Source organism: Ranitomeya imitator, chromosome 5, assembly GCF_032444005.1.
Source record: "Ranitomeya imitator isolate aRanImi1 chromosome 5, aRanImi1.pri, whole genome shotgun sequence".
NCBI classification, from domain to species: domain Eukaryota; kingdom Metazoa; phylum Chordata; class Amphibia; order Anura; family Dendrobatidae; genus Ranitomeya; species Ranitomeya imitator.
In genome coordinates, this window is record NC_091286.1 from 189438533 (window position 1) to 189466088 (window position 27556).

At 44.2% G+C, this 27556-nt stretch overlaps 1 protein-coding gene across 5 annotated transcripts in view; it reads right to left on the bottom strand.

Moving 5' to 3' along the window:
• FH (fumarate hydratase) overlaps positions 1–27556 on the bottom strand; it is a 162986-nt gene that overhangs the window by 134011 nt on the left and 1419 nt on the right. For 4 of the 5 annotated variants that reach the window (XM_069769437.1, XM_069769434.1, XM_069769435.1 and 1 more), the window contains exon 2: positions 2499–2633. In XM_069769437.1, the coding sequence (XP_069625538.1) occupies positions 2499–2633 (135 nt within the window). Of the gene's footprint in view, positions 1–2498; positions 2634–14155; positions 14422–27556 lie in introns of those variants that run through there. The other variant, XM_069769436.1, reaches the window with a different exon arrangement.

Consider the following 27556-nt stretch of genomic DNA (forward strand, 5'->3'; position numbering starts at 1 on the left):
GTATCTAGCACACTGATGAAGGTCCAGTATCGACCGAAACCTTTGTGATTACTGTATGTAATAAACCCCCATCTTTTGCATCACAACACTTTGGAGTGTGCTAGTCACTTATATTCTATAAAGTAAATTTTTAGTGAATAAAGTAAAAATGTTCATTTTTTCCCTTACATATTGCTTTAGTTTTCTTTAAGCACCTGAAGGGTTAATAAACTTCCTGAATGTGTTTTTTGGGTATTTTCTGTCATATTGACCCCTCAAACTCACTTCAAATGTGAGATGATCCCCCAAAAAAATGGTTTTGTAAATTTTGTTGGAAAAATGAGAAATCGTTGGCCAACTTTTAACCCTTAAAACATCCTAACAAAAAAAAAAAAAATCAGGTTTCCAAAATTGTGCTGATGTAAAGTTGACATGTGGGAAATGTTATTTATTACCTATTTTGTGTGTCATGCCTTTCTGGTGCTTATTCAAGTGGTGCTTAGCATAAGTGGCCGCGGACCACTACTTAGCATGTGCCACCAATAGAGACTAACTGAGTTAAAATATGAACCAGATGCACAGCCAGATTAGTCACAAATAAATAGTACTTTTAATGTTTTAATGTTTGTTTTTTTATTTTGTAACTAGATGGATGCTATCACATCGGGAGGGTGGTAATGTCACGATGGGGGCAGGCTTTGCAGCATTGGGAATCTCTCCCCTCATGTGCACACCCACCTATCCACTCTGTCTTTCCCCATGTGCTGAGTTCTCCCGTCTGTGCTCTCTTCTTTGACCTGTCTACGCCATGTGCTATCACCCTGTCTGCGGTCTCTCTCCTTCCTGTGCTGTGTTCTCTCCTGATGTGCTGTCCCGTTTGAGCTGTCTCTCCCCTGTGATGTCTCTCTCTCCCCTGTGCGCTGTCTCTCATGTCATCTCTTCTTTGACCTGTGTACCCCATGTGATCTCCCCCTTGTCTGCTCTCTCTCTCTCCACCACTGTCTTGCTCCCTCATGTGTTTTCTTGTTTGAGGAATTTGCGCAGTAAATCACACCGCCGCCATCTTAGTACAGACAGATAGTGGGGGTCACATTAAAACTGCGCATGCGCTCCTCCTGTACAAAGATGGTGGCGATGAGTGAATCAATCAGCTGATCCCGGCGGCGGCATGTTCGTGACAGTGTTCCGCTGGTGGTACCGCACAAGAGGCTGCATATGTCGTATAGTGTGTGTGTGTGTGGGGGGGGAAACTACCGTATATATACTGGAGTATAAGCCGACCCCCCCTAATTTTGCCACAAAAAAATGGACAAACTGGGACAACTTTCTTCCATGGTATAAAAAGCAGAAATGTGCCTTCAGGAGCAAAAATCATCTTCATGCATGACAATGCACCATCTTATGCTGCCAAGAATACCTCTGAGTCATTGGCTGCTATGGACATAAACTCATGGTGTGGCCACCATCTTCCCCTGACCTCAACCCTATAGAAAACCTTTGAGTATCATCAAGCAAAAGATCTATGAGGGTGGGAGGCAGCTCACATCAAAATGGCGGCTCTGGGAGGCTATTCTGACTTCATGCAAAGAAATACAAAAGCAGAAACTCTCCAAAAACTCACAAGTTCAATGAATGCAAGAATTATGAAGGTGATATCAAAGAAGGGTTCCTATGTTAACATGTAACTTGGCCTGTTAGGATGTTTTGGAGTTAAATAGCTTTTTTTGTTTAGTGATTGTGACCTTCTAATGCTGCAAATTCCACAAATGAGCATTTTCAGTTCTTTAAAACATACAGTATCAAATGTTTAGAAATTCTACTGTGCCTAATAATTTGGAACAGTGCATTTTCAGTTTTTATTCATTTTGGAGATAATACTGTTATCATTGGAAGGTTTCTTCAATAAAATTTGATGTATAATCTAACGGGTGATGACTTTTATTAGACTGACTGTCATTTGCACCGACCATTTAGGAAAATCCGAGAAAAATATAATTTGCATAATAATTTGGAACATTGTGTACTAGAAGTGTCATGTGACTGCAATTATGAGATTTGCTTACTTCTGAACACATCACTACTAGAAGTGTCTAGCCTCGCTCAAATCACGTCTAGTGGGCACTTGACAGTCTGTATGAATTATGCTTCTTGCACCCACCTGCTCCACATTGGGAGAATCCTGTATGTGCAGTGAGAATTCATATAGAATGACTGCAGATGTTAACCCCAAGGCTGGACAACTCCTTTAAGGGTCTCAGAAAGTAGCGAGACACAAACCAAAATATTTTTTTTCCCCCTCGCAATTTCACTGAAATTATTTCCCAGTGTATCTTATAGCAACAAAGTATGTCATTCAAAACCACTACTCGTCCTGCAAAAACAAGCACTCATATGGGGAGGTCAGCAGAAAAACAAAAAGTTATGTCTCTTGAAACTAAAAGGAAAACTGGAGACTAAAAAAATCAAAAATTGCCCAGTTAACCACATAAAAGGTGCATAATTTTACTTTTGCTACTTACTGGCATTCGCTCAGTCACACCTCCGATTTTGAAGTTCATTGTTGAACGAACAGTTTGAGCTCCATAATATTTGTCGTTGGGGACTTTCAATTCACCGAAAGTGTCAGCTTCAATTCTATATGCATCAGAACTGGCCTGCAATGATAAAATATAAAATGTAAAATATGCGCACAGATAAGTCAATCTGCAGCGCGGCCACTGCACAGAGTCTGGCGATCGGGAGGACATTAACTTTATTTCTCCGGCTTTAAGTCATAAGGGTGTGGCTTCAATCACCGCTCAGCCCACATTTTTGTCCAGCAGCATGAGATCAACGTATGAATTTTGGATGCGCGGTTCACGTCTCTTGGAGCGGAAACCCACACTAACATGGAAGAACATACAAACTCCTTGCCTTTGGTGAGACCCAGGACCCCAGTGCTGCAAAGCAATAGTGTTAACCACTGAGCCACCGTACTACTGGCAATATGATTACTCAGAGATGCCAAACATGCCTCGTTATGGGGTAGAGGGGGATTATTTATATGGGAAGAGTAAATTTGTCACCAGTTACTGTGGCACATATTGTTTTCATTTTTTTGGTTTATTGAACTATATGAGCGTTTGTTTTTTGCAATGTAAACTGACATCTTTATTGATACCAATTTGAGGAGGTTTCAAGGTTTTGATCACTTACTAAATTATTTTTCAGCGGCCAAAGAATCACACTTCTGGCATTTGTGGGTGCATTTTCCTGCGGAGATACGTGTGTACTTGTGTCTTTATTTTAAATGGAGGGGGAGGGGGGCAGAGAGGCTGATTTGGACTTTTATATTTGTTTCATTACATATTTTTAAACTTTAAAAAAAAAAAATTGTTTTACTGTATTTGTTGGTCCCTACAGGGAACTTTAACCTGCGATTGGCTCATCTCTTGTACTATATACAGCAATATCATATTATGGCTAGATATAGCAAAATCCCAGTCTGATGTACAGTCAAGACAGGCAGCAAATCTGTGGCTATCAAGAAAATCCATCAGCACCCCACTATTATAGGAGGGCAATTAGACAAACACCACCCCCAGGACCCCGCGCTTTAAATGCCACTGTTAAGTGCCAATCAATCACCAAAAGGTTAACGGCAGGAGGAGCTAAAGGCAGATGATGGCTGAATAACACAGCAATCAGCTGACAGGAAAGAGGTTGGCTCAGTTCCTTCATCAAAGACTGAGCTGAAACCGGTCATACTGACGTCAATTTTCAGTAAGGGGTTATGGTGGGGCTCGGTATTTTTTTTTTTTTATACAATACATATCTGCCCTAATATACTTCTGCCACAGAGCTTCAGTGGACTTCTGCCATTTTCACATGCGATTGCCACAGAAGGGCCAGGGAATGCAAGTATACACTTAATTTGTATTCACTATTAGGCTAAGTTCACACTGGGTATTTCTGCAGTTTTTTTATGCAAATTTTCAGCTGCGTTTTCAGCTGAAAAGTATGAGATTTCAGAAGTCTCTCTCACACAGCTTGGTTTTTTTGTCATCAGGATTTTATGCTTTGCATGGATTTTTGCACAATGGAGCATGTCAATTTTCAGCGTTTCTCACCTATTGAAAAGAATAGGTGGTTAAAAAAAAACACTGAAAAAAAATACAGGAATCAGGATTTGCTGTGTTCTTTGTGCCAAAACCTGATTCTATAGAGTAGGATTTTCTTTTTTCCAACACTAAACGTTATCAACATGCACAAGAGACATGAAAAAACTGCAGCAAATAATGCAAGACCAAGGATAAGGCTAGGTTCACATTGCGTTTTGTACATTCCGTTTAACAGATCCGTTAAACGCATGTACAGAAATTAGCCAAATTTGGGTGAAAATTTGGCTTCACGTTAACGTTTGCGTTAACGCACGTGACTGCGTTTATGTTATTTTGATGTCCGTTCGTGAAGCATCCGTTTGTCTGCCTTCAGGCACTGAATAAAGTTTTTCTGCTAGCAAGATGTTTGTGTCTGAGCTTGTTAGATTTCGCTTAATGCAGTTGCGACTTTAGCAGAGAAGGCGTACTTCCCAAAGAAGATATTGGATCCATGAAGTGAATTTTTTACGGAATACATATGGCACCTTTCACACCCTGTATGTTCAGCTTCAGGATCATCCCCTTAAATTTCAACGTTATTTTCGGATGTCCATTGAAACCTTTGATATTCTGCTCTCACGTGAAGGATGAGATACATCATCAGCGCAGCACTTTCCGTGATAGTATTTGTGCGGAGCAACGTTTAGTGGTGACTCTGAGGTAATTATCCTTTTTTTAACATTGTTCTATTGACAAAGACAGGATCTAATTTATCGTGGAGCAAGTATAATTATGTACACTTTGGCAATTATCCGATTCCATTTTATCTTGCCTTTATTTTAGTTGTCCTTTAAAATCTTAACACTATGTCCATAGTGCTAATATTTTTTTTTTGGATTGCCAACAGATATCTGGCTACCGGAGAATCTTTTGCGTCACTGCATTTTCAATTTCGACTGGGAAAATCAACCATTTGCCAACTAGTTCGTGAAACTTGTGATGCCATTTGGAACAACTTACAACCACTTGTGCTACCAACCCCGACAACAGAAATGTGGCTATCCATTTCCAAACATTTTGAGGATGTGGCTAATTTCCCCAATTGTACTGGTGCCTTGGAAATATTTTCCATTGTATTGATGGCTATTGCGGATGCTAGATACCGTTTTGTTGCTGTGGATATAGGTGCATATGGACTGACGGACGATTCCAGAGTCTTCAAAGAGTCCAACATGGGGAAATGTTTGTACAGCAACAGCTTCAACATACCCTCTTCCAGGGACCGAAGGCCCAAGTTTGCCCTATGTATTAGTTGGGGATGAGGCGTTCCAACTCTGACGCAATCTCCTAAAGCCATACTCAAGCCGTAGTCTAAACTACACAAGATGCATTTTTAATTATCGCTTGAGCTGGGCAAGACGCTATGTGGAATGTACCTTTGGTATTTTTACCGTAAAATGGCGTATCTTACTAACTTGCATGCGACTGCAACCTGAAAATGTGGACCGTGTAATGAAGGCATGCATCTGTCGGCACAATTTTGTTTCCAGACATGACCCAGATGACTGTGAGTCGAACCTCATGAGCATAGATTCGACTACTGTTCAGTCGACAGATGAAATATTGAGGACTTGTGATCAGTTTGCAAATTACTTCACACATGAAAATCTTGTTCCATGGCAAGACATACACGTGTGAAAATGTTGAAGCCTGTTGATATTGGTGCAATGTGTGTGGCAATTCCCTCTTCTTCTTTTTTTTTTTTTTTGAGTTTATATAACCGTAACCTATTGTAAAAAGGTTCAATCCATACAAGAATATGAAATGTTATACTAACAGTTAAACTTTACTAAAAATATTTAAGACTTTGGTCCACCCTGATTGTTGGTAGACATTTTTACATATGAGATCCCATAGGGATGAACAAAAACATACACGATAAACTTGGGTACAAAATTTTTTTACATAAACATTTTAAACACAGTAATTGCCAAAGTTTGGTGATTGTTCAAACAGTAATTATAGACTGAAATTGCGCGGGCGTATTGTCTGCCCAACTGTACGGTGGACTGCTACATTGCCTTTGCATTTCCATACTCGGTTCACCCTGGCCTCTGTATTGTGGTTTGTATGACAGCATGTCTATGGTTCTTGGTCTCGAGGAAATGGGTTCCTGAGGGGCCAAAAATTCAACTAGGTCATTAAATCTTTGCCTAAACATTATATTTCTGTGCGGCGGTATCTTTTGGGCTACAGGCACATATGACAAAAGCAGGAGCTTCCACTCATTGGCTGCATATACAGATTCACAGGATTGCAATTCCGTAATTTCCCGCCTTAGATCTCCGTGTTCACTGCGACACAGATCCTCTAACCGTTTGAGTCCATCTACAATTATGGCTTCGACTTCATCTTTTTTAGATGATCGCTTGCGTCCGCGCTGTGCTTGCAAACGGGCACTGACAACAGGAGCCACAGTACTACTCTCCATTGATCGTGGTTCGCTCAGGCCAGACACATCTTCAGCGCCCGTCTGCTGGCTTGTCTCCTGTAGAGATGGCTCCGGTTCCTCTGCCTCTCGAGCCGCAGCGGTACTGCAAATCGTTCTATATACAAAAAAATAATATTAATTTAAGAGATTTTAATTAAATACTTGTTTGTCTCTCACACCGAAGCTTTTTACTTACGAGCGCTGGGACAACGTTTTCTGTAGAAACAACAATTGCTCATAATGAACATAAGATGTGACACGTTTGCCACCAGATCCACTTTATCATGGCTCGAGCTGTACAAGTAGCGGCCACTCCTGGCTTAAATGCCCACGTCGATGCTTCCCATGCTGATTTTAAGAAGGCTTCTGCCTTTTTATCAAGAGGATCTTTTAAAGCCCCCATGTCTTCGAAGGGAAGCGCTATGCCCTTAGAAGTGCTTGCAATTGCCGAGTCCAATTTAGGCGCTTTTTCTCATTTGTCGCAGATTTCTTCCTCAAATGGATATTTACGCTTTAGGGCCTAAGGAAATGACTTTATTTGTTTTTTCCACTCTTTTTTAATTAAATTTAACACATTTTCGTAAAAAGGAAAAACTCTCCGTTTTTTCACCTCTAGGTTGCTAAACATAGAATCTTGGGTTGTTTTATGTTCTTTTGGTGTTTCAACCCCCAATGTTGATCTAACTAGCTTAAGCAGTTTCCCAACATCCTCAGATAGTACATACGGGCGACCACACTCTTCATCTGAAGAGTCTAAGTCTGAGTCATCAGGTGGCCATTCCCCCGGTTCGCCTTCTGATTCCATGTCAGAGGTTTGGGCAGGTCTAGGAAGTGGATTTTCAGAGCTGTTTCATTTGCTCCTTTACTGTGATTTTGACTTCATCCCTAACGATAGCCTTTATATTTTGGAGTAAGGTACCTTCACACTGAACAACATTACAACGATAACGATAGCGATCCGTGACGTTGCAGTGTCCTGGATAGCGATATCGTTGTGTTTGACACGCAGCAGCGATCTGGATCCTGCTGTGACACCGCTGGTCGGAGCTAGAAGGTCAGAACTTTATTTCGTCGCTGGATCACCCGCTGACATCGCTGGATCGGCGTGTGTGACGCCGATCCAGCGATGTGTTCACTGATAACCAGGGTAAATATCGGGTTACTAAGCGCGGCCCTGCGCTTAGTAACCCGATGTTTACCCTGGTTACCATTGTAAATGTAAAAAAAAAAAAAAACACTACATACTTACATTCCGGTGTCTGTCACGTCCCTCGCCGTCAGCTTCCCGCACTGACTGTGAGCGCCGGCCGTAAAGCACAGCGGTGACGTCACCGCTGTGCTCTGCTTTACGGCCGGACGGCGCTCACAGTCAGTGCGGGAAGCTGACGGCGAGGGACGTGACAGACACCGAAATGTAAGTATGTAGTGTTTTTTTTTTTTTTTACATTTACAATGGTAACCAGGGTAAACATCGGGTTACTAAGCGCGGCCCTGCGCTTAGTAACCCGATGTCTACCCTTGTTACCCGGGGACTTCGGCATCGTTGGTCGCTGGAGAGCTGTCTGTGTGACAGCTCTCCAGCGACCACACAAGGACTTTCCAACGATCACGGCCAGGTCGTATCGCTGGTCGTGATCGTTGGAAAGTTGCTGAGTGTGACGATACCTGTAATGAAGACTCCTCGGCCACAGTCTTATCTATACATAACCGACAGATCCATTTGTCATAGGTTTTAGGGAGAGCTTTATCACAGAGTGCGCAGACTTTATTTTTCTGCTTGGCCGTAGCCTTCTTCCCCTGAACAATATAATGTAGAGACACTGTGTTACCGACATGTTATTTTGCCTTACAAAGGCATTCACCCACCGAAACCTTTAGTACCACGGGGGTCTGTGGAACGTCCACTGGCACCGGCGATTCCGCAGTCGGGTCTGCCATGTTAGAGAGGCTATTGGCACTGTTACTCATGCCTTGCCTCTTTAAATAATACAGGGGGGAGAGCAGTGTGAGCGCCCCTGAACTTCGTCCCTCCCGGGAGTGTCAGCACACCGCTCCCCTCGGCGTGTGATGTCACTTCCGGTTGAACCCGGAAGTTCTCCCATTCACGTCAGCGCCAGCCTAGTGATGGGGCATGCCTCTACCCCGGCCCAGCCTCCGGCCAGGAGTGGACGCCGGGAAACCCACAGCGGGAGGACGCCACCGATGCAGCATCAGTAGGTAATGCGGCCGCACACGCCGCCACTGCCCCCGCCGCGGACCTCGGTCTCCGGACCGGCCCCTCTAGAGAGCGATCCCTCTGGGTCGACGCAGGTTCCCCGCAGGAACAGGAAACCAAAACTGAGGAGAGAGGTGTCGCCCCCATCTTTTTTCTCCTATGCAGGTTTCCTGTTCCTGGGGGCTGGGACCATCTCTCACGTTAGGTGCTGTCATGGGGAAGGGAAAAAAAACAGTGTGAACTTACCCTTATAGTTGTTTGGCTTGTATTGCATAATAGTATGGCCTTCTAAGAATTTGCAGTGGAGATTTTACACAACATATCCTGTAAATGTTAACCCTTCCCATCAATGATTCCATTAAACTGAACAATGTGATGAGGCGGTACTAGAAAAGTACTAACACTACTCTCAGTACTAAAAATGAAGTGGTGCATGACTTCTTTAGGCTATGTGCACACGTTCAGGATTTTTCGCATTTTTTTGCGATAAAGCAATAAAAACGCATAAAAAAGTGCATACATATGCATCCTATCATTTAGAATGCATTCTGCAATTTTTGTGCACGATGCCTTTTTTTCCGCAAAAAAAACAGTAGCATGTTCATTAATTTTGCGGATTTTTTGCATTTTCCCTGCTATTTAATGCATTGGGAAAAAACGTGAAAAAAAATGCGCAAAAAACGCATAAAAAAATGCATGCAGATTTCTGGCAGAAATGTCCGTTTTCTCTAGTCACCTTCCACGACGGCATATGGAGGTTGTCTCTTTGCCCTAATGGGGAACAGGAAACACAGAGAGGTTAAAAGCACCTCCCACTCGCCAGTGTCTTTCCTGTTCCCCATGGGACAGGGAGAGGTTTCCATATGCTGTAGTGGCCGGCGACTACAGTCATTATTACAGGTCTTACCTGTTTTAAGCCGGGCAGCTGATGTCGCCCCGTGCCTCTCCGTGAGCTGCTCCCGTCGTCCTGCTTGTCAGGTACCTCGGGACTCTTCCCGGCCTTCCTGCGCCCCCACGAGGGTAAAGCAGGCCGGGATCCCCAGCCGGGATCCTCTCTGAGCTTCCCGGGTTCCTCCCCTCCATGCTGCTCGGTTCGGCGTTCCGGAAGTGACGTCAGTGGTTGCGCGTGCGTCACTTCCGGTTTTCGTATCTCCCTGAAGCCGGTACTTCCGGGTTTCGCCGGCGGCATTGTCGGAGCAATTGCGTCCCACACGTGGATCCTGGAGGGGGAGGGGGAATCCTATCCCTGGAGGCAGGTGCTAGGAGCGGTGCTCCATAAAAGCCTGCTGAATCACCACTGAAGGTAAGACTAAAATCTCTTCAGCATGGACGGTTCTTTATGCCCTGCGTCTGCAGAGCCCAGCACTGCCCCTGCTACTGTGAGTACGCAGGGACTAGATCCGGGAGGTAGTTTCCTTAGGGGTTAGCTCCTCATTATTCTCTCCCTTTCTGTTTCAGGGAGAAAAGTCTGCCCCTAGAGCTACTATTAGGAAGAAGTGTCCGGTCTGTTCTACAAAGCTCCCACCTATCTGGGATAAAAAACTCTGCCAGCCATGTACTGACAGGATAGTTAAAGCTGAGCAACCATCCCTTCTAGATGAGATACACTCTTGTTAAACAGGAGGTACAATCTTCCTTAGCAGCTTTTACACCTCCACCCCCGCCTCCACATTCCCCAGCTAAGAAGAGGAAGATTCAGGTCGTAGAATCTGATTCGGATTCAGACCACTCCCTTTTCTTCATCTGCTGGCTGGGAAGATCCAGCATCCCCTAAGGCTGAGGTCAGGAAATACCTCTTCTCCTCGGATTATATTGAGGACCTGGTGTCTGCTGTTCGTAACACTATGGGGCTTGAAGAGGAACCTGTACCACAGTCCATACAGGATCATATGTTTGGTGGGCTCAGATCGGAGAAAAAGGCAGGATTCCCTGTTCACGCTAATGTTATTAGTATGAGTGAGCAAGAATGGGAACTCCCTGAAAAGCGCCTTAGTATGTCTTCTGAGATGAAACATAGATTTCCTCTAGAAGGTGACCTTGTCAAACTCGACATTCCCAAGGTGGATGTGCAGGTGGCCAGAGTCGCCAAAAGAACTGCACTCCCCTTTGAGGATGCGTCGTAATTGAAAGATCCTATGGACAGGAAGATTGAGAGTCTCCTGAAGAAGTCCTGGGAAACTTCTTCTGTTCTCAAGGCTAATATTGCTTCTACCTGCGTAGCTAGGACCCTTTCCTGCTGGCTGGAGAAATTAAAATCTCACATTTCTCAGGGTACCTCTAGAAGTGAGATGTTGCATTCACTCCCTATCTTACATAAGGCTACTGGGTTTCTGGCGGACGCTTCTCTGGAATCCATTAGAATTGCCGCCAGATCTTTAGTGCTCTCTAACTCTGCCAGAAGAGCTCTCTGGCTTAAACTATGGAGTGGTGACATCACTTCTAAGGCCAAGTTATGCGCCATCCCCTTTAAGGGAGACTATGTGTTTGGTCCAGCTTTAGACGACATTCTGGATAAGGCTACCGACAAGAGAAAGGCACTTCCGGAGCAAAAACAACCGAGGAAACGTTTTTTTCGTGCCCCACTGTCTCAGCCCTCTCAGCCGAGGGGTAAAGGCAAAACCGGCAGGTGGAGCTATGCTAAAGGCAGAGGGAAAAATATCTTCGTCTCTCAACAACAAGAACAACAGCAGCAGTCATTCCAACAAGATAAACAATGACTCCGACCCGGTGGGGGGGGAAGACTCTCAAAATATGTGGATCAGTGGGAAAACATCTCCAGCTCCCACTGGGTCCTCAATGTTATCAAAGAGGGCCTATTGATCAAGTTAACTTCTCCCCCCCCTCAGGTTCTAAAGATTACTACCCCCTCAATGAGGGATCACAAATTGTTAACATTGGGTCTCAGAGATCTTCTAAGATCAAACGTGATCTCCCCAGTTCCACAATCAGAATGGGGTCTGGGACATTATTCCCGTTTATTCCTGGTACCCAAACCATCAGGGGAAGTACGTATCATCATAAATCTAAAAGGTCTGAATCAGTATGTGAAATATCGAAGATTCAAGATGGAGTCTGTAAAATCAGCCATTCCCTTAATAGATCAACACTCCTTTATGGCGACAATCGACCTAAAGGATGCATATTTTCATATCCCTATTCACCCGAGACACAAAAAATATCTCAGGTTTGCGATTCAGGGGAATCATCAGGTGGAGCACTATCAGTTTGGAGTCCTTCCCTTCGGCATCTCATCAGCTCCGAGGGTATTCTCCAAAATAATGGCGGAAGCAGTGTCATTCATCCGGAGACAAGGGGTTTGTATAGTGCCCTATCTGGACGATCTGCTGATAGTGGCTACCACCAAAATGACCCTGGTATCTCATGTGTCAACCACATTAGAGATATTGAAGTCTCTGGGTTAGATACCGAACATAAAGAAATCTCAGCTTCAACCCTCAAAAACCAGAAAGTTTTTGGGAGTAATTCTGGACTCGGAAAAACAAATGTCCTTCCTTCCAGACGATCACAGACTACCATTAGTAGTAAAGATCAAGAAATACAAAGAGATGAGATCTCCTACACTCCGGGAAGGAATGTCGCTCTTAGGCTCCATGACAGCCTGCATTCAGTCGGTGGCTTGGGCTCAAGCCCACTCAAGAATTCTCCAGACCCATGTGCTAGACAATTGGGATGGTCGTCCCGGCTCTTTAAACAAAAGGATTCACACTCCAGGTCGGGTGAAAGCATCCTTAACATGGTGGATGAAATCCGAAAACCTTCGCAGGGGTGTGAGTTGGATTCAATTCCCGTTAACCACGATCAAATCAGATGCCAGCAAGAGGGGCTGGGGAGCCATGATAAATCATGTTCCTTATCAGGGTCTTTGGGACCAGTCAATCAGAGAGAGATCGTCAAACTTCCGAGAACTCAAAGCTGTGGAAGAAGCTCTCCTAGCAGCAAATCGTCAGCTCTCTGGACAACATGTCCAGATATACTCGGACAACATGACCACGGTGGCTCATATCAGACATCAGGGCAGTACAAAATTCACCAGTCTAAAAAAGATCTCTGCCCGAATTTTTGCCTGGGCCGAAAAACACTTACTGTCCCTGACGGCAACTCACCTAAAAGGTACTGCCAATTTTCAGGCAGATTATCTGAGCCGACAGGATATTCACCCAGGCGAATGGAGTCTGGATCAGCAAACATTCAACCTACTGGTAAACAGATGGGGTCTCCCGGAGGTCGACCTCTTTGCCGCTCACCAAAATGCGAAAGTCGAAACACTTTTTTCCTTGGATCCAAGAGGAAATCCCAGAGCAGTAGACGCCTTAGTTCAAGATTGGCACTTTCATCTGGCTTACGCATTTCCGCCCATCCCGATTCTTGCAAGGGTGCTACGGAAAATCCGGATAGAAAAGACCCCAACTATTTTGGTTGCTCCATTTTGGCCCAAGAGAAGTTGGTTCAACCTGATTATCCAACTACAGGTGAACGGACCGGTAATGTTACCGATGAAAGTTAATCTCCTTTCTCAAGGGCCAGTTCTTCACTCAGACCCTCAGAAATGGAATTTAGCGGCGTGGTTTCTGAAGCCAATGTGTTGAGAGCAAAAGGGTTATCAAACCCTGTTATAGCTACTCTACAAAAATCCAGAAAACCGGTAACAAACGCTATTTATAATAAAATCTGGAAAAAATGTTCATATTTTTGTCTGCCTAACCCTCCGGACCCCCTTAGGCCAGATATACCTAAGATATTAGATTTTTTACAAAGAGGCCTGGAGATTGGTCTGAAACCCAGTACCAGGTCTCTGCACTCAGTTCTATCTTTGATCAAGATCTAGCAGGACATCGTTGGATTAAAAGGTTCATGACCTCAGCAAACAGAGTAAACCCTAGGAAGCAAGTTATAGTTCCTCCATGGGATCTCAATATTGTGCTTCAAGGCCTTACAGGTCCACCATTTGAACCTCTGTCTACCTGTTCCCCACAAAATCTTGCTTACAAAACTGTTTTCTTGGTAGCTATAACTTCAGCTAGAAGAGTGGGTGAATTACAGGCCTTATCAATAAGAGAACCTTATCTACTGGATAGAGAAGACTCAATAGTACTCCGACTTGACCCCTCTTTCCTTCCAAAAGTGGTCTCTGAATTTCATCGTTCTCAAGAAATCGTGCTACCAACCTTTTGCAATAATCCTGCAAACTCTGAAGAAAGAAAATTTAATACACTCGTTGTTCGGCGTATTCTGCTACATTACTTGGATCAAACCCGTGCTCTTAGAGTTGATCATAACCTTTTTGTCCACTCCTCAGGACAAAATAAGGGAAGGAAGGTAGCCAAGAGTACCATTGCTACATGGATTAAAAAAACCATAACAGAAGCTTACCTTGCTCAAAATAAACTACCTCCGGTAGGGATCAAGGCCCATTCAACTAGATCTACGTCGGTCTCCTGGGCAGAAAGAGCAGGTGCATCTCCGGAGCAGATCTGCAGGGCAGCTACGTGGTCTTCACTCCATACCTTCTCCAAACATTATAGATTGGACGTATTATCCAATAGAGATTTAGTCTTCGGCCGCAAGGTTCTTCAGGCCGTTGTCCATTCCTAGTGCCAATTAGTTGGTATTCCTCCATATGCCGTCGTGGAAGGTGACTAGAGAAAATAGAATTATTCTTACCGTTAATTCGATTTCTAGGAACCTTCCACGACGGCGCTAATTTCCCACCCTCTATATTCCTGGATTGTTTCTGGGATTCAGAAGGTAAACCGGTGCTATGGTTTCAGTTGTAAGTCACTGGCGAGTGGGAGGTGGGAGGTGCTTTTAACCTCTCTGTGTTTCCTGTTCCCCATTAGGGCAAAGAGACAACCTCCATATGCCGTCGTGGAAGGTTCCTAGGAACCGAATTAACGGTAAGAATAATTCTATTTTTTGTCAGGAAGTTTCTGCAAGAAATCCTGAACGTGTGCACATACCCTTAAGGGGGAATGCCTCGTTGTAGTCATTCAAAAACTCATAAAATGCTTCAGGAAGAAAAAGAAAAGTTTAAAAGATCTGTGCACAAGTTTTTGGCCAAAAACGCAATGGCATCCTTATGCAAGCTTATTCAATAATCCTAAAGTGTTGTGCTCATGATCAGTAAATTTCCGTGCGTATTTGCAGTGTTTTTTGCAGCATGTTAATTCTTTTTGCATTTCTGCACACATTAACTTCAATTGAGTCAGTCAAATCCGCAGCAAAAACGCAGGTATAAAAATGTTTGCAGATTTGCTGAGTTTTTGTTTAGCGTTTTACCGACTTCCTATCGTGTTTCCCACGCAGTCATCTGTGTGTCAGTGTGGGAAACACCGACGTGGTGGTTCTTATCGGCGGTAACGCTATAGCCGGTAAGACCGTCGGTCACAGCGCTGCGGGATCATGCTGGCAGATGCCAGCATGACCCCACAGCTGTGACCGTCACCCGCGGTAACACTACCGCTGCTACTGTCGGTCACAGCGCTGCAGGATCATGCTGGCGGATCATGCTGGCAGATGTCAGCATGACCCCGCAGCTGTGACTGTCAGCCGCGATAACACTACCGCTGCTACTGTTGGTCACAACACTGCGGGATCATGCTAGAAGATGCCAGCGTGACCACCCCACAGCTGTGACTGTCACCCACGGTAACACTACCGCCAATACTGTCGGTCACAGCGCTGCAGGATCATGCTGGCGGATCATGCTGGCAGATGTCAGCATGACCCCGCAGCTGTGACTGTCAGCCGCGATAACACTACCGCTGCTACTGTTGGTCACAACACTGCGGGATCATGCTAGAAGATGCCAGCGTGACCACCCCACAGCTGTGACTGTCACCCACGGTAACACTACTGCCAATACTGTCGGTCACAGCGCTGCGGGATCATGCTGGCAGATGTCAGCGTGACCCAGCAGCTGTGACTGCGACCCGAAGTCGTGGGCCGATGAGACTACTCCTCCCATCGGGCTATGTCTGCTGTCACTGATAACAGTGACAGCAGGTGCCGATGATAGGAGACGTAGTCTCATTTGCCGGCTCCTCTGCTCACAGTCTTAAAAAAAAAGTTTCATAATGTTAATTGCTCTCAAAAAAGTTGTTGACGTTTTATGTATCCAAAAACTGTATGTACCTAGCATAAAGCTTACAGACTTAGGTTTTCTGAGGCAATTTAGAACAGATGTAGATCATAAAGGGACAGAGTGTATTAGACACATACTACTGCTCTGGTTATATGTACAAAAACCACATAGGAAAAAAATCTGACTGTGGCCTTGCCTGTATTCTATTGCTGCAAAACTTTGTGCACGTGGGCTGTTTATTAGAGCCAGATGATTTTTTCAGATGTTCTTTGCTCTAGCAAACAATGAGAGTACACTGATTGCACAATTTGGTAATATTGCTAAGGAAAAAAAAACAGCATTAGCAGCAAAGTTTGAGAAGGATTAAATGGCTAAAGGTTGCTGGATCTAATGAGGCCTTAAAGCAGAAAGTTTTATAAAATGAGGTTAATGCTGTTTTCGCATGTCAGAGGCTCTCCAAATGTGACATGGCATTCACAATCTATTCCAGACAAATAGCGCTCTTTCCTTTCCTAACTTTGCCATGTACCCAAATAGAAGTTTTTGGCAACATAAAGTGCATCATCACATTCGGGAGAATTTGCGTAACAAATGATGAGGTCCATTTACTTCTATTATGCACTGTGAACATTACAAATTTGGGGCTAAAACAACATTTTTGCGAGGAAGAAAAAGGAACATTTTCAATATGATGACCTAATGTTATCAAATTCTATGTAATACTTGTGGGTTCAAAATGTTCACTATACCCCTGGATAAAATCCTTGAGAGGTGTAGTTTCCAAAATGTGGAAACTTGTGATTTTCCGTTTAGGCATATCAGGAGCTCTCCAAATGTAACATAGTGCCAGCAGACCATTCCATCAAAGTCTTCATTCCAAAACATCAATCCTCTTTCAAGCCCTGTCGTGCGTTCAAACGGTACTTTTCCCCCCACATATAGGGTATCGGCGTACTCAGGAGAAATTGCACAACAAATTTTAAGGTCCATTTTCTCCTGTTACCCTTGTGAAAATAAAAAGTTAGGGGCTAAAATAAATTTTTGTGAAAAGTTAATTTTTTCCTTCCACATTGCTTCGATCCGATGAAGCACATGAAGGGTTAATTAAAATCTTGAATGTGGTTTTGAGGACTTTGAGGCGTGAAGCGTTAAGAATAGTGTCACTTTTGGGTATTTTCTTTCATGCAGGCTATCATGAACCAGGGTTGTTTGGTCGCCCCAGTTCTTTTCTGAAGGGGATTTATCTAAATCCCCACTTCCGGTTTGGAACTTGCAGCTCTCCGGCGCCCTCCTTTACCTTCAGGTCAGATTTTAAGTCACTTTGAGGGATCTGTATGGAAGAAAATACCCAAAAGTGACACCATTCTAAAAACTGCACCCTTCAAGGTGCTCAAAACCACATTCAAAAAGTTTATTAACCCTTCAGGTGTTTCACAGGAATTTTTGGAATGTTTAACCCCTTTACCCCCAAGCATGGCTTGCACGTTATGGACCGGGCCAATTTTTACAATTCTGACCACTGTCCCTTTATGAGGTTATAACTCTGGAACGCTTCAACGGATCCCGGTGATTCTGACATTGTTTTCTCGTGACATATTGTAATTCATGATAGTGGTAACATTTCTTTGATATTACCTGCGTTTATTTGTGAAAAAAATGTAAATTTGGTGAAAATTTTGAAAATTTCGCAATTTTCCAACTTTGAATTTTTATGCAATTAAATCACAGAGATAAGTCACACAAAATACTTAATAAGTAACATTTCCCACATGTCTACTTTACATCAGGGAGTTTGTTAGGGAGTTATAAGGGTTAAAAGTTGACCAGCAATTTCTCATTTTTACAACACCATTTTTTTTTTTAGGGACCACATCTCATTTGAAGTCATTTTGAGGGGTCTATATGATAGAAAATACCGAAGTGTGACACCATTCTAAAAACTGCACCCCTCAAGGTGCTCAAAACCACATTCAAGAAGTTTATTAACCCTTCAGGTGTTTCACAGGAATTTTTGGAATGTTTAAATAAAAATGAACATTTAACTTTTTTTCACAAAAAATTTACTTCAGCTCCAATTTGTTTTATTTTACCAAGGGTAACAGGAGAAAATGGACCCCAAACGTTGTTGTACAATTTGTCCTGAGTACGCCGATACCCCACATGTGGGGGTAAACCACTGTTTGGGCGCATGACAGAGCTCGGAAGCGAAGGAGCGCCATTTGACTTTTCAATGCAAAATTGTGAGCGCTTTGACCCACCAAGGGCTTCACAGAAGTTTATAATGCAGAGCCGTAAAAATAAAACAAAATTTTTTTCCCACAAAAAATATTTTTTAGCCCCCAGTTTTGTATTTTCCCGAGGCTAACAGGAGAAATTGGACCCCAAAAGTTGTTGTCCAATTTGTCCTGAGTGCGCCGATACCCCATATGTGGGGGGGAACCACCGTTTGGGCACATGGGAGGGCTCGGAAGGGAAGGAGCGCCATTTGGAATGCAGACTTAGATGGAATGGTCTGCAAGCATCACATTGGGTTTGCAGAGGCCCTAATGTACCTAAACAGTAGAAACCCCCCACAAGTGACCCCATATTGGAAACTAGACCCCCCAAGGAACTCATCTAGATGTGTTGTGAGAACTTTGAACCCCCAAGTGTTTCACTACATTTTATAACGCAGAGCCATGAAAATTTAAAAAAAAAAATTTCCCCCAAAATTATTTTTTAGCCCCTAGTTTTGTATTTTCCCAAGGGTAACAGGAGAAATTGGACCCCAAAAGTTGTTGTCCAATTTGTCCTGAGTACTCTGATACCCCATATGTTGGGGTAAACCCCTGTTTGGGTGCATGGGAGAGCTCGGAAGGGAAGGAGCACTGTTTTACTTTTTCAACGCAGAATTGGCTGGAATTGATATCGGACGCCATGTCGCGTTTGGAGAGCCCCTGATGTGCCTAAACAGTGGAAACCCCCCAATTATAACTGAAACCCTAATCCAAACACACCCCTAACCCTAATCCCAATGGTAATCCTAACCACACCTCTAAACCAGACACACCCCTAACCCTAATCCCAACCCTATTCCCAACCGTAAATGTAATCCAAACTCTAACTTTAGCCCCAACCCTAACTGTAGCCTTAACCTTAGCCCCAACCCTAACCCTAGCCCCAACCCTAGCCCTAACCCTAGCCTTAACCCTAACCCTAGCCCCAACCCTAGCCCTAATGAGAAAATGGAAATAAATACATGTCTGGTGAGGTCTTGTTTTTTGCGGGACGAGTTGACGTTTTTATTGGTAACATTTTCGGGCACGTGACATTTTTTGATCGCTTTTTATTCTGATTTTTGTGAGGCAGAATGACCAAAAACCAGCTATTCATGAATTTATTTTGGGGGAGGCGTTTATACCGTTCCGCGTTTGGTAAAATGGATAAAGCAGTTTTATTCTTCGGGTCAGTACGATTACAGCGACACCTCATTTATATCATTTTTTTATGTTTTGGCGCTTTTATACGATAAAAACTATTTTATAGAAAAAATAATTATTTTTGCATCGCTTTATTCTGAGGACTATAACTTTTTTATTTTTTTGCTGATGATGGTGTGTGGCGGCTCGTTTTTTGCGGGACAAGATGACGCTTTCAGCGGTACCATGGTTATTTATATCTGTCTTTTGCGATCAGCATGTTATTCCACTTTTTGTTCGGCGGTATGATAATAAAGCGTTGTTTTTTGCCTCGTTTTTTTTATTTTTTTTTTTACGGTGTTTACTGAAGGGGTTAACTAGTGGGACAGTTTTATAGGTCGGGTCGTTACGGACGCGGCGATACTAAATGTGTACTTTTATTGTTTTTTTTTATTTAGATAAAGAAATGAATTTCTGGGAATATTTTTTTTTTTTCATTATTTAGGAATTATTTTATTTTTTTTTTTTTTTTACACATTTGGAATTTTTTTTACTTTTTTACTTTGTCCCGTGGGGGGAGGGGGGGACATCACAGATCGGTGATCTGACAGTTTGCACAGCACTCTGTCAGATCACCGATCTGTCTGAGAGCACTGCAGGCTTCACAGTGCCTGCTCTGAGCAGGCTCTGTGAAGCCACCTCCCTCCCTGCAGGACCCGGATGCCGTGGCCATCTTGGATCCGGGCCTGGAGCAGGGAGACACTCGCAGCAACGCGATCACATCGCGTTGCTGCGGGGGTCTCAGGGAAGCCCGCAGGGAGCCCCCTCCCTGCGCGACGCTTCCCTGCACCGCCGGCACACCGCGATCATGTTTGATCGCGGTGTGCTGGGGGTTAATGTGCCGGATGTCAGCTGCGATAGGCAGCTGACACCCGGCCGCGCTCCCCCCGTGAGCGCGGCCGATCGCGCTGGACTTACTATTCCGTCCTTGGGAAGTAGGGCCCACCCCACATGGACAAATTGGAAGTCCAATGGCAGAAAGGGGTTAAAAAAAATGAAAATTTAAGTTTTTTTTCACAAAAAATTTACTTCAGATCCAATTTGTTTTATTTTACCAAGGGTAACAGGAGAAATTGGACCCCAAAAGTTATTGTACAATTTGTCCTGAGTACGCTGATACCCCATATGTGGGGGTAAACCACTGTTTGGGCACATGGCAGAGCTCGGAAGGGAAGGAGCGCCGTTTGACTTTCCAATGCAAAATTGGCTGGAATTGAGATAGGACGCCATGTCGCATTTGGAGAGCCCATGATGTGCCTAAACAGTAGAAACCCCTCACAAGTGACACCATTTTGGAAAGTAGACCCCTAAGGAACTTATCTAGATGCTTTGTGAGAACTTTGAACCCCCAAGTGTTTCATTAGTTTAAAACGCAGAGCCGTGAAAATAAAAAATCTTTAGCCCCCAGTTTTGTATTTTTCCAAGGTTAACAGGAGAAATTGTACCCCAAAAGTTGTTGTCCAATTTGTCCTGAGTACGCTGATACGTTTGGGCGTACGGGAGAGCTCGAAAGGGAAGGAGCACCGTTTTACTTTTTCAATGCAGAATTGGCTGGAATTGAGATAGGACGCTATGTCGCATTTGGAGAGCCCCTGATGTGCCTAAACAGTGGAAAACCCCCAATTCTAACTCCAACCCTAACCCCAACACACCCCTAACCCTAATACCAACAGTAAATGTGATCCAAACCCTAACCCTAACTTTAGCCCCAACCCTAACTGTAGCCCTAACCCTAATGGGAAAATAGTAATAAATACATTTTTTAAATTTTATTATTTTTCCCTAACTAAGGCGGTGATAAAGGGGAGTTTGATTTACTATATAGCAGGTTTTTTAGCGGATTTTTATGTTTGGCTGCTGTCACACACTAAAAGACACTTTTTATTGCAAAAAACAGTCTTTGCGTTACCACATTTTGAGAGCTATAATTTTCTATAATTTTTCCATATTTTGGTCCACAGAGTCATGTGAGGTCTTGTTTTTTGCAGGACGAGTTGACGTTTTTATTGCTATCATTTTTGGGCTCATTACATTTTTTGATCGCTTTTTATTCCGATTTTTGTTAGGCAGAGTGAACAAAAACCAGCTATTCATGAATTTCTTTTGGAGGGGAGGGAGGCGTTTATACCGTTCCACGTTTGGTAACATTGATAAAGCAGTTTTATTCTTCGGGTTGGAACAATTACAGCGATACCTAATTTATATCATTTTTTTATGTTTTGGCGCTTTTATACAATAAAATCTATTTTATGGAAAAAATTATTTTTGCATCGTTTTATTCTGAGGGCTGTAACGTTTTTATTTTTACGCTGCTGATGCTGTATGGTGGCTCATTTTTTGCGGCACAAGATGACGTTTTCAGCGGTACCATGTTTATTTATATCCGTCTTTTTCATCGCGTGTTGCTACACTTTTTGTTTGGCGGTATGATGATAAAACATTGTTTTTTGCCTCTTTTTATGGTGTTCACTGAAGGGGTTAACTAGTGGGACAGTTTCATAGGTTGGGTTGTTACGGACGCGGCGATACTAAATATGTGTACTTTTGTTTGTTTTTTTATTTACATAAAGAAGTGTATTTATTGGAACAATATTTTTTTTTCTTTATTAACCCCTTCCCGACCTTTGACGCATACGCTGCGTCATGAAAGTCGGTGCCATTCCGACCCATGACGCAGCATATGCATCATGGAAAGATCGCGTCCCTGCAGGCCGGGTGAAAGGGTTAACTCCCATTTCACCCGATCTGCAGGGACAGGGGGAGTGGTAGTTTAGCCCAGGGGGGGTGGCTTCACCCCCTCGTGGCTACGATCGCTCTGATTGGCAGTTTCACTTTCAACAGCCAATCAGAGCGATTTGTAATATTTCACCTAAAAAACTGGTGAAATATTACAATCCAGCCATGGCCGATGCTGCAATATCATCGGCCATGGCTGGAAATACTAATGTGCCCCCACCCCACTCCTCCGATCGCCCCCCCAGCCCCCCGATCTGTGGTCCGCTCCCCTCCGTCCTGTGCTCCGCTCCCCCGTCCTCCTGTCCGCTTCCCCGTGCACCAATCACACCCCCCGCGCTCCAATCAAACCCCCCCGCACTCCGATCCCCCCCCCGCACACAGCGACCCCCCCGTGCTCCGATCCCTCACCCCGTGCTCCAATCCTCCCTCCCGTGTTCCGATCCACCCCCCCATGATCCGATCCACCCCCCCGTGCTCCGACGCCCCCCCCCCGTGCCCTGATCTCCCCCCCCTTATACTTACCTGGCCGCTCGAGGTCCGTCCGTCTTCTTTCCTGGGCGCCGCCATCTTCCAAAATGGCGGGCGCATGTGCAGTGCGCCCGCCGAATCTGCCGGCTGGCAGATTCGTTCCAGAGTGAATTTTGATCACTGAGATATAACCTATCTCAGTGATCAAAATAAAAAAAATAGTAAATGACCCCCCCCCCCTTTGTCACCCCCATAGATAGGGACAATAAAAAAAATAAAGAATTTTTTTTTTTTTCACTAAGGTTGGGGTAAGAACTAGGGTTAGGGGTAGGGTTAGGGGTAGGGTTAGGGGTAGGGTTAGGGCTAGGGTTAGGGTTTCGGTATGTGCACACGTATTCTGGTCCTATGCGGATTTTTCCGCAGCGGATTTGAAAAATCCACAGTGCTAAACCGCTGCCGATTTATCGTGGATTTACCGCGGTTTTTCTGCGCATTTCACTGCGGTTTTACAACTGCGATTTTCTATTGGAGCAGTTGTAAAACCGCTGCGGAATCCGCAGAAAGAAGTGACATGCTGCGGAATGTAAACCGCTGCGTTTCCGTGCAGTTTTTCTGCAGCATGTGTACAGCGATTTTTGGTTCCCATTGAACTGTAAACTCATGGGAAACTGCTGCGGATCCGCAGCGTTTTCCGCAGCGTGTGCACATACCTTTAGAATTAGGCTATGTGCACACGGTGCGGATTGGCCGCTGCGGATCCGCAGCAGTGTTCCATCAGGTTTACAGTACCAAGTAAACCTATGGAAAACCAAATCCGCTGTGCCCATGGTGCAGAAAATACCGCGCGGGAACGCTGCGTTGTATTTTCCGCAGCATGCCAATTCTTTGTGCGGATTCCGCAGCGTTTTACACCTGTTCCTCAATAGGAATCCACAGGTGAAATCCGCACAAAAAACACTGGAAATCCACGGTAAATCCACAGGTAAAACGCAGTGCCTTTTACCCGCGGATTTTTCAAAAATGATGCTGAAAAATCTCATACAAATCCGCAACGTTGGCACATAGCCTTAGAGTTGGGTTGGAATTAGGGTTGTGGTTAGGGTTAGGGGTGTGTTGGGGTTAGGGTTGTGGTTAGGGGTGTGTTGCGGTTAGGGTTGTGATTAGGGTTATGGCTACAGTTGGGATTAGAGTTAGGGGTGTGTTGGGGTTAGTGTTGGAGGTAGAATTGAGGGGTTTCCACTGTTTAGGCACATCAGGGGTCTCCAAACGCAACATGGCGCAACCATTGATTCCAGCCAATCTTGTATTCAAAAATTCAAATGGTGCTCCCTCACTTCCGAACCCCGACGTGTGCCCAAACAGTGGTTTACCCCCACATATGGGGTACCAGCATACTCAGGACAAACTGCGCAACAATTACTGGGGTCCAATTTCTCCTGTTACCCTTGAGAAAATAAAAAATTGCTTGCTAAAACATCATTTTTGAGGAAAGAAAAATGATTTTTTATTTTCACGGCTCTGCGTTGTAAACGTCTGTGAAGCACTTGGGGGTTCAAAGTGCTCAGCACATATCTAGATAAGTTCCTTGGGGGGTCTAGTTTCCAAAATGGGGTCACTTGTGGGGGGTTTCTACTGTTTAGGCACACCAGGGGCTCTGCAAACGCAACGTGACGCCCGCAGACCATTCCATCAAAGTCTGCATTTCAAAAGTCACTACTTCCCTTCTGAGCCCCCACGTGTGCCCAAACAGTGGTTTACCCCCACACATGGGGCATCAGCGTACTCAGGAGAAACTGGACAACAACTTTTGTGGTCCAATTTCTCCTGTAACCCTTGGGAAAATAAAAAATTCTGGGCTAAAAAATTATTTTTGAGGAAAGAAAACGTATTTATTATTTTCACGGCTCTGCGTTATAAACTTCTGTAAAGCACTTGGGGGTTGAAAGTGCTCACCACACATCTAGATAAGTTCCTTTGGGGGTCTAGTTTCCAAAATGGGGTCACTTGTGGGGGGTTTCTACTGTTTAGGCACACCAGGGGCTCTGCAAACGCAATGTGACGCCCGCAGACCATTCCATCAAAGTCTGCATTTCAAAAGTCACTACTTCCCTTCTGAGCCCCCACGTGTGCCCAAACAGTGGTTTACCCCCACACATGGGGTATCAGCGTACTCAGGAGAAACTGGACAACAACTTTTGTGGTCCAATTTCTCCTGTAACCCTTGGGAAAATAAAAAATTCTGGGCTAAAAAATTATTTTTGAGGAAAGAAAACGTATTTATTATTTTCACTGCTCTGTGTTATGAACTTCTGTGAAGCACTTGGGGGTTCAAAGTGCTCACCTCACATCTAGATAAGTTCCTTTGGGGGTCTAGTTTCCAAAATGGGGTAATTTGTGGGGGATCTCCAATGTTTAGGCACACAGGGGCTCTCCAAACGCGACATGGTGTCCGCTAATGATTGGAGATAATTTTCCATTTAAAAAGCCAAATGGCGTGCCTTCCCTTCTGAGCCCTGCCGTGCGCCCAAACAGTGGTTTACCCCCACATATGGGGTATCTGCATACTCAGGACAAACTGGACAACAACATTTGTGGTCCAATTTCTCCTATTACCATTGGCAAAATAGGAAATTCCAGGCTAAAAAATCATTTTTGAGAAAAGAAAAATTATTTTTTATTTTCATGGCTCTGCATTATAAACTTCTGTGAAGCACCTGGGGGTTTAAAGTGCTCAGTATGCATCTAGATAAGTTCCTTGGGGGGTCTAGTTTCCAAAATGGGGTCACTTGTGGGGGAGCTCCATTGCATAGGCACACAGGGGCTCTCCAAATGCGACATGGTGTCCGCTAACAATTGGAACTAATTTTCCATTCAAAAAGTTAAAAGGCGCGCCTTCCCTTCCGAGCCCTGCCGTGTGCCCAAACAGTGGTTTACCCCCACATATGAGGTATCGGCGTACTCGGGAGAAATTGCTCAACAAATTTTAGGATCCATTTTATCCTATTGCCCATGTGAAAATGAAAAAATTGAGGCGAAAATAAATTTTTTGTGAAAAAAAAGTACTTTTTCATTTTTACGGATCAATTTGTGAAGCACCTGAGGGTTTAAAGTGCTCACTAGGCATCTAGATAAGTTCCTTGGGGGGTCCAGTTTCCAAAATGGGGTCACTTGTGGGGGAGCTCCAATGTTTAAGCACACAGGGTCTCTCCAAACGCGACATGGTGTCCGCTAACGATGGAGATAATTTTTCATTCAAAAAGTCAAATGGCGCTCCTTCCCTTCCGAGCCTTACCATGTGCCCAAACAGTGGTTTACCCCCACATGTGAAGTATCGGTGTACTCAGGAGAAATTGCCAAACAAATTTTAGGATCCATTTTATCCTGTTGTCCATGTGAAAATGAAAAAATTGAGGCTAAAAGAATTTTTTTGTGAAAAAAAAGTACTTTTTCATTTTTACGGATCAATTTGTGAAGCACCTGGGGGTTTAAAGGGCTCACTATGCATCTAGATAAGTTCCTTGGGGCGTCTAGTTTCCAAAATGGGGTCACTTGTGGGGGAGCTCCAATTTTTAGGCACACGGGGGCTCTCCAAATGTGACATGGTGTCCGCTAAAGAGTGCAGCCAATTTTTCATTCAAAAAGTCAAATGGCGCTCCTTCCCTTCCAAGCCCTGCCGTGCGCCCAAACAGTGGTTTACCCCCACATATGAGGTATCAGCGTACTCAGGACAAATTGGACAACAACGTACGTGGTTCAGTTTCTCCTTTTACCATTGGGAAAATAAAAAAATTGTGCTGAAAAATCATTTTTGTGACTAAAAAGTTAAATGTTCATTTTTTCCTTCCATGTTGCTTCTGCTGCTGTGAAGCACCTGAAGGGTTAATAAACTTCTTGAATGTGGTTTTGTGCACCTTGAGGGGTGCAGTTTTTAGAATGGTGTCACTTTTGGGTATTTTCAGCCATATAGACCCCTCAAACTGACTTCAAATGTGAGGTGGTCCCTAAAAAAATGGTTTTGTAAATTTCGTTGTAAAAATGAGAAATCGCTGGTCAAATTTTAACCCTTACAACTTCCTAGCAAAAAAAAATTTTGTTTCCAAAATTGTGCTGATGTAAAGTAGACGTGTGGGAAATGTTATTTATTAACTATTTTGTGTCACATAACTCTCTGGTTTAACAGAATAAAAATTCAAAATGTGAAAATTGTGAAATTTTCAAAATTTTCGCCAAATTTCCGTTTTTATCACAAATAAACACAGAATTTATTGACCTAAATTTACCACTAACATGAAGCCCAATATGTCACGAAAAAACAATCTCAGAACCGCTAGGATCCATTGAAGCGTTCCTGAGTTATTACCTCATGAAGGGACACTGGTCAGAATTGCAAAAAACGGCAAGGTCTTTAAGGTCAAAATAGGCTGGGTCATGAAGGGGTTAAGGAATTTGTTTTTTTTACTTTTTTAAATTGTCCCAGGGTAGGACATCTCTGTATAGTGTCAGATCGCTGATCTGACACTTTGCAAGTCACCTCCTTGCAGGACACGGAAGGACCCCTGTGGCCATCTTGGATCCGGGGCCTGCAGCGAGAAGGACGGAGGAGACACTCGGAACAACGCTATCACATCGCGTTGTTCCGAGGGGCTCAGGGACGCGCGCAGGGAGCCCCCTCCCTGCGCAATGCTTCCCTATGCCGCCGGAACGCTGCGATCATGTTTGATCGCAGTGTTCCGGGGGTTAATGTGCCGGGAGCCATCCGTGACCGCTCCTGGCCCATAGTGTCAGGTGTCAGCTGTAATAACCAGCTGACACCCGGCCCCGCTCCACCCGTGAGTGTGGCTGTTTGCCTATGAGGTACTATCCCGTCCCTGGGAATTAAGTCCCAGGTCACCTCGACGGGATAGTACGTCAGATGGCAGAAAGGGGTTAAAAACTTTTTTTTTACTTTTGGCATGCTAGAAACCACCACAACTTGGTTGGCTCTGCCACATACAGGCGATGATCAGAGAGCCTCTATGTAACAGAATT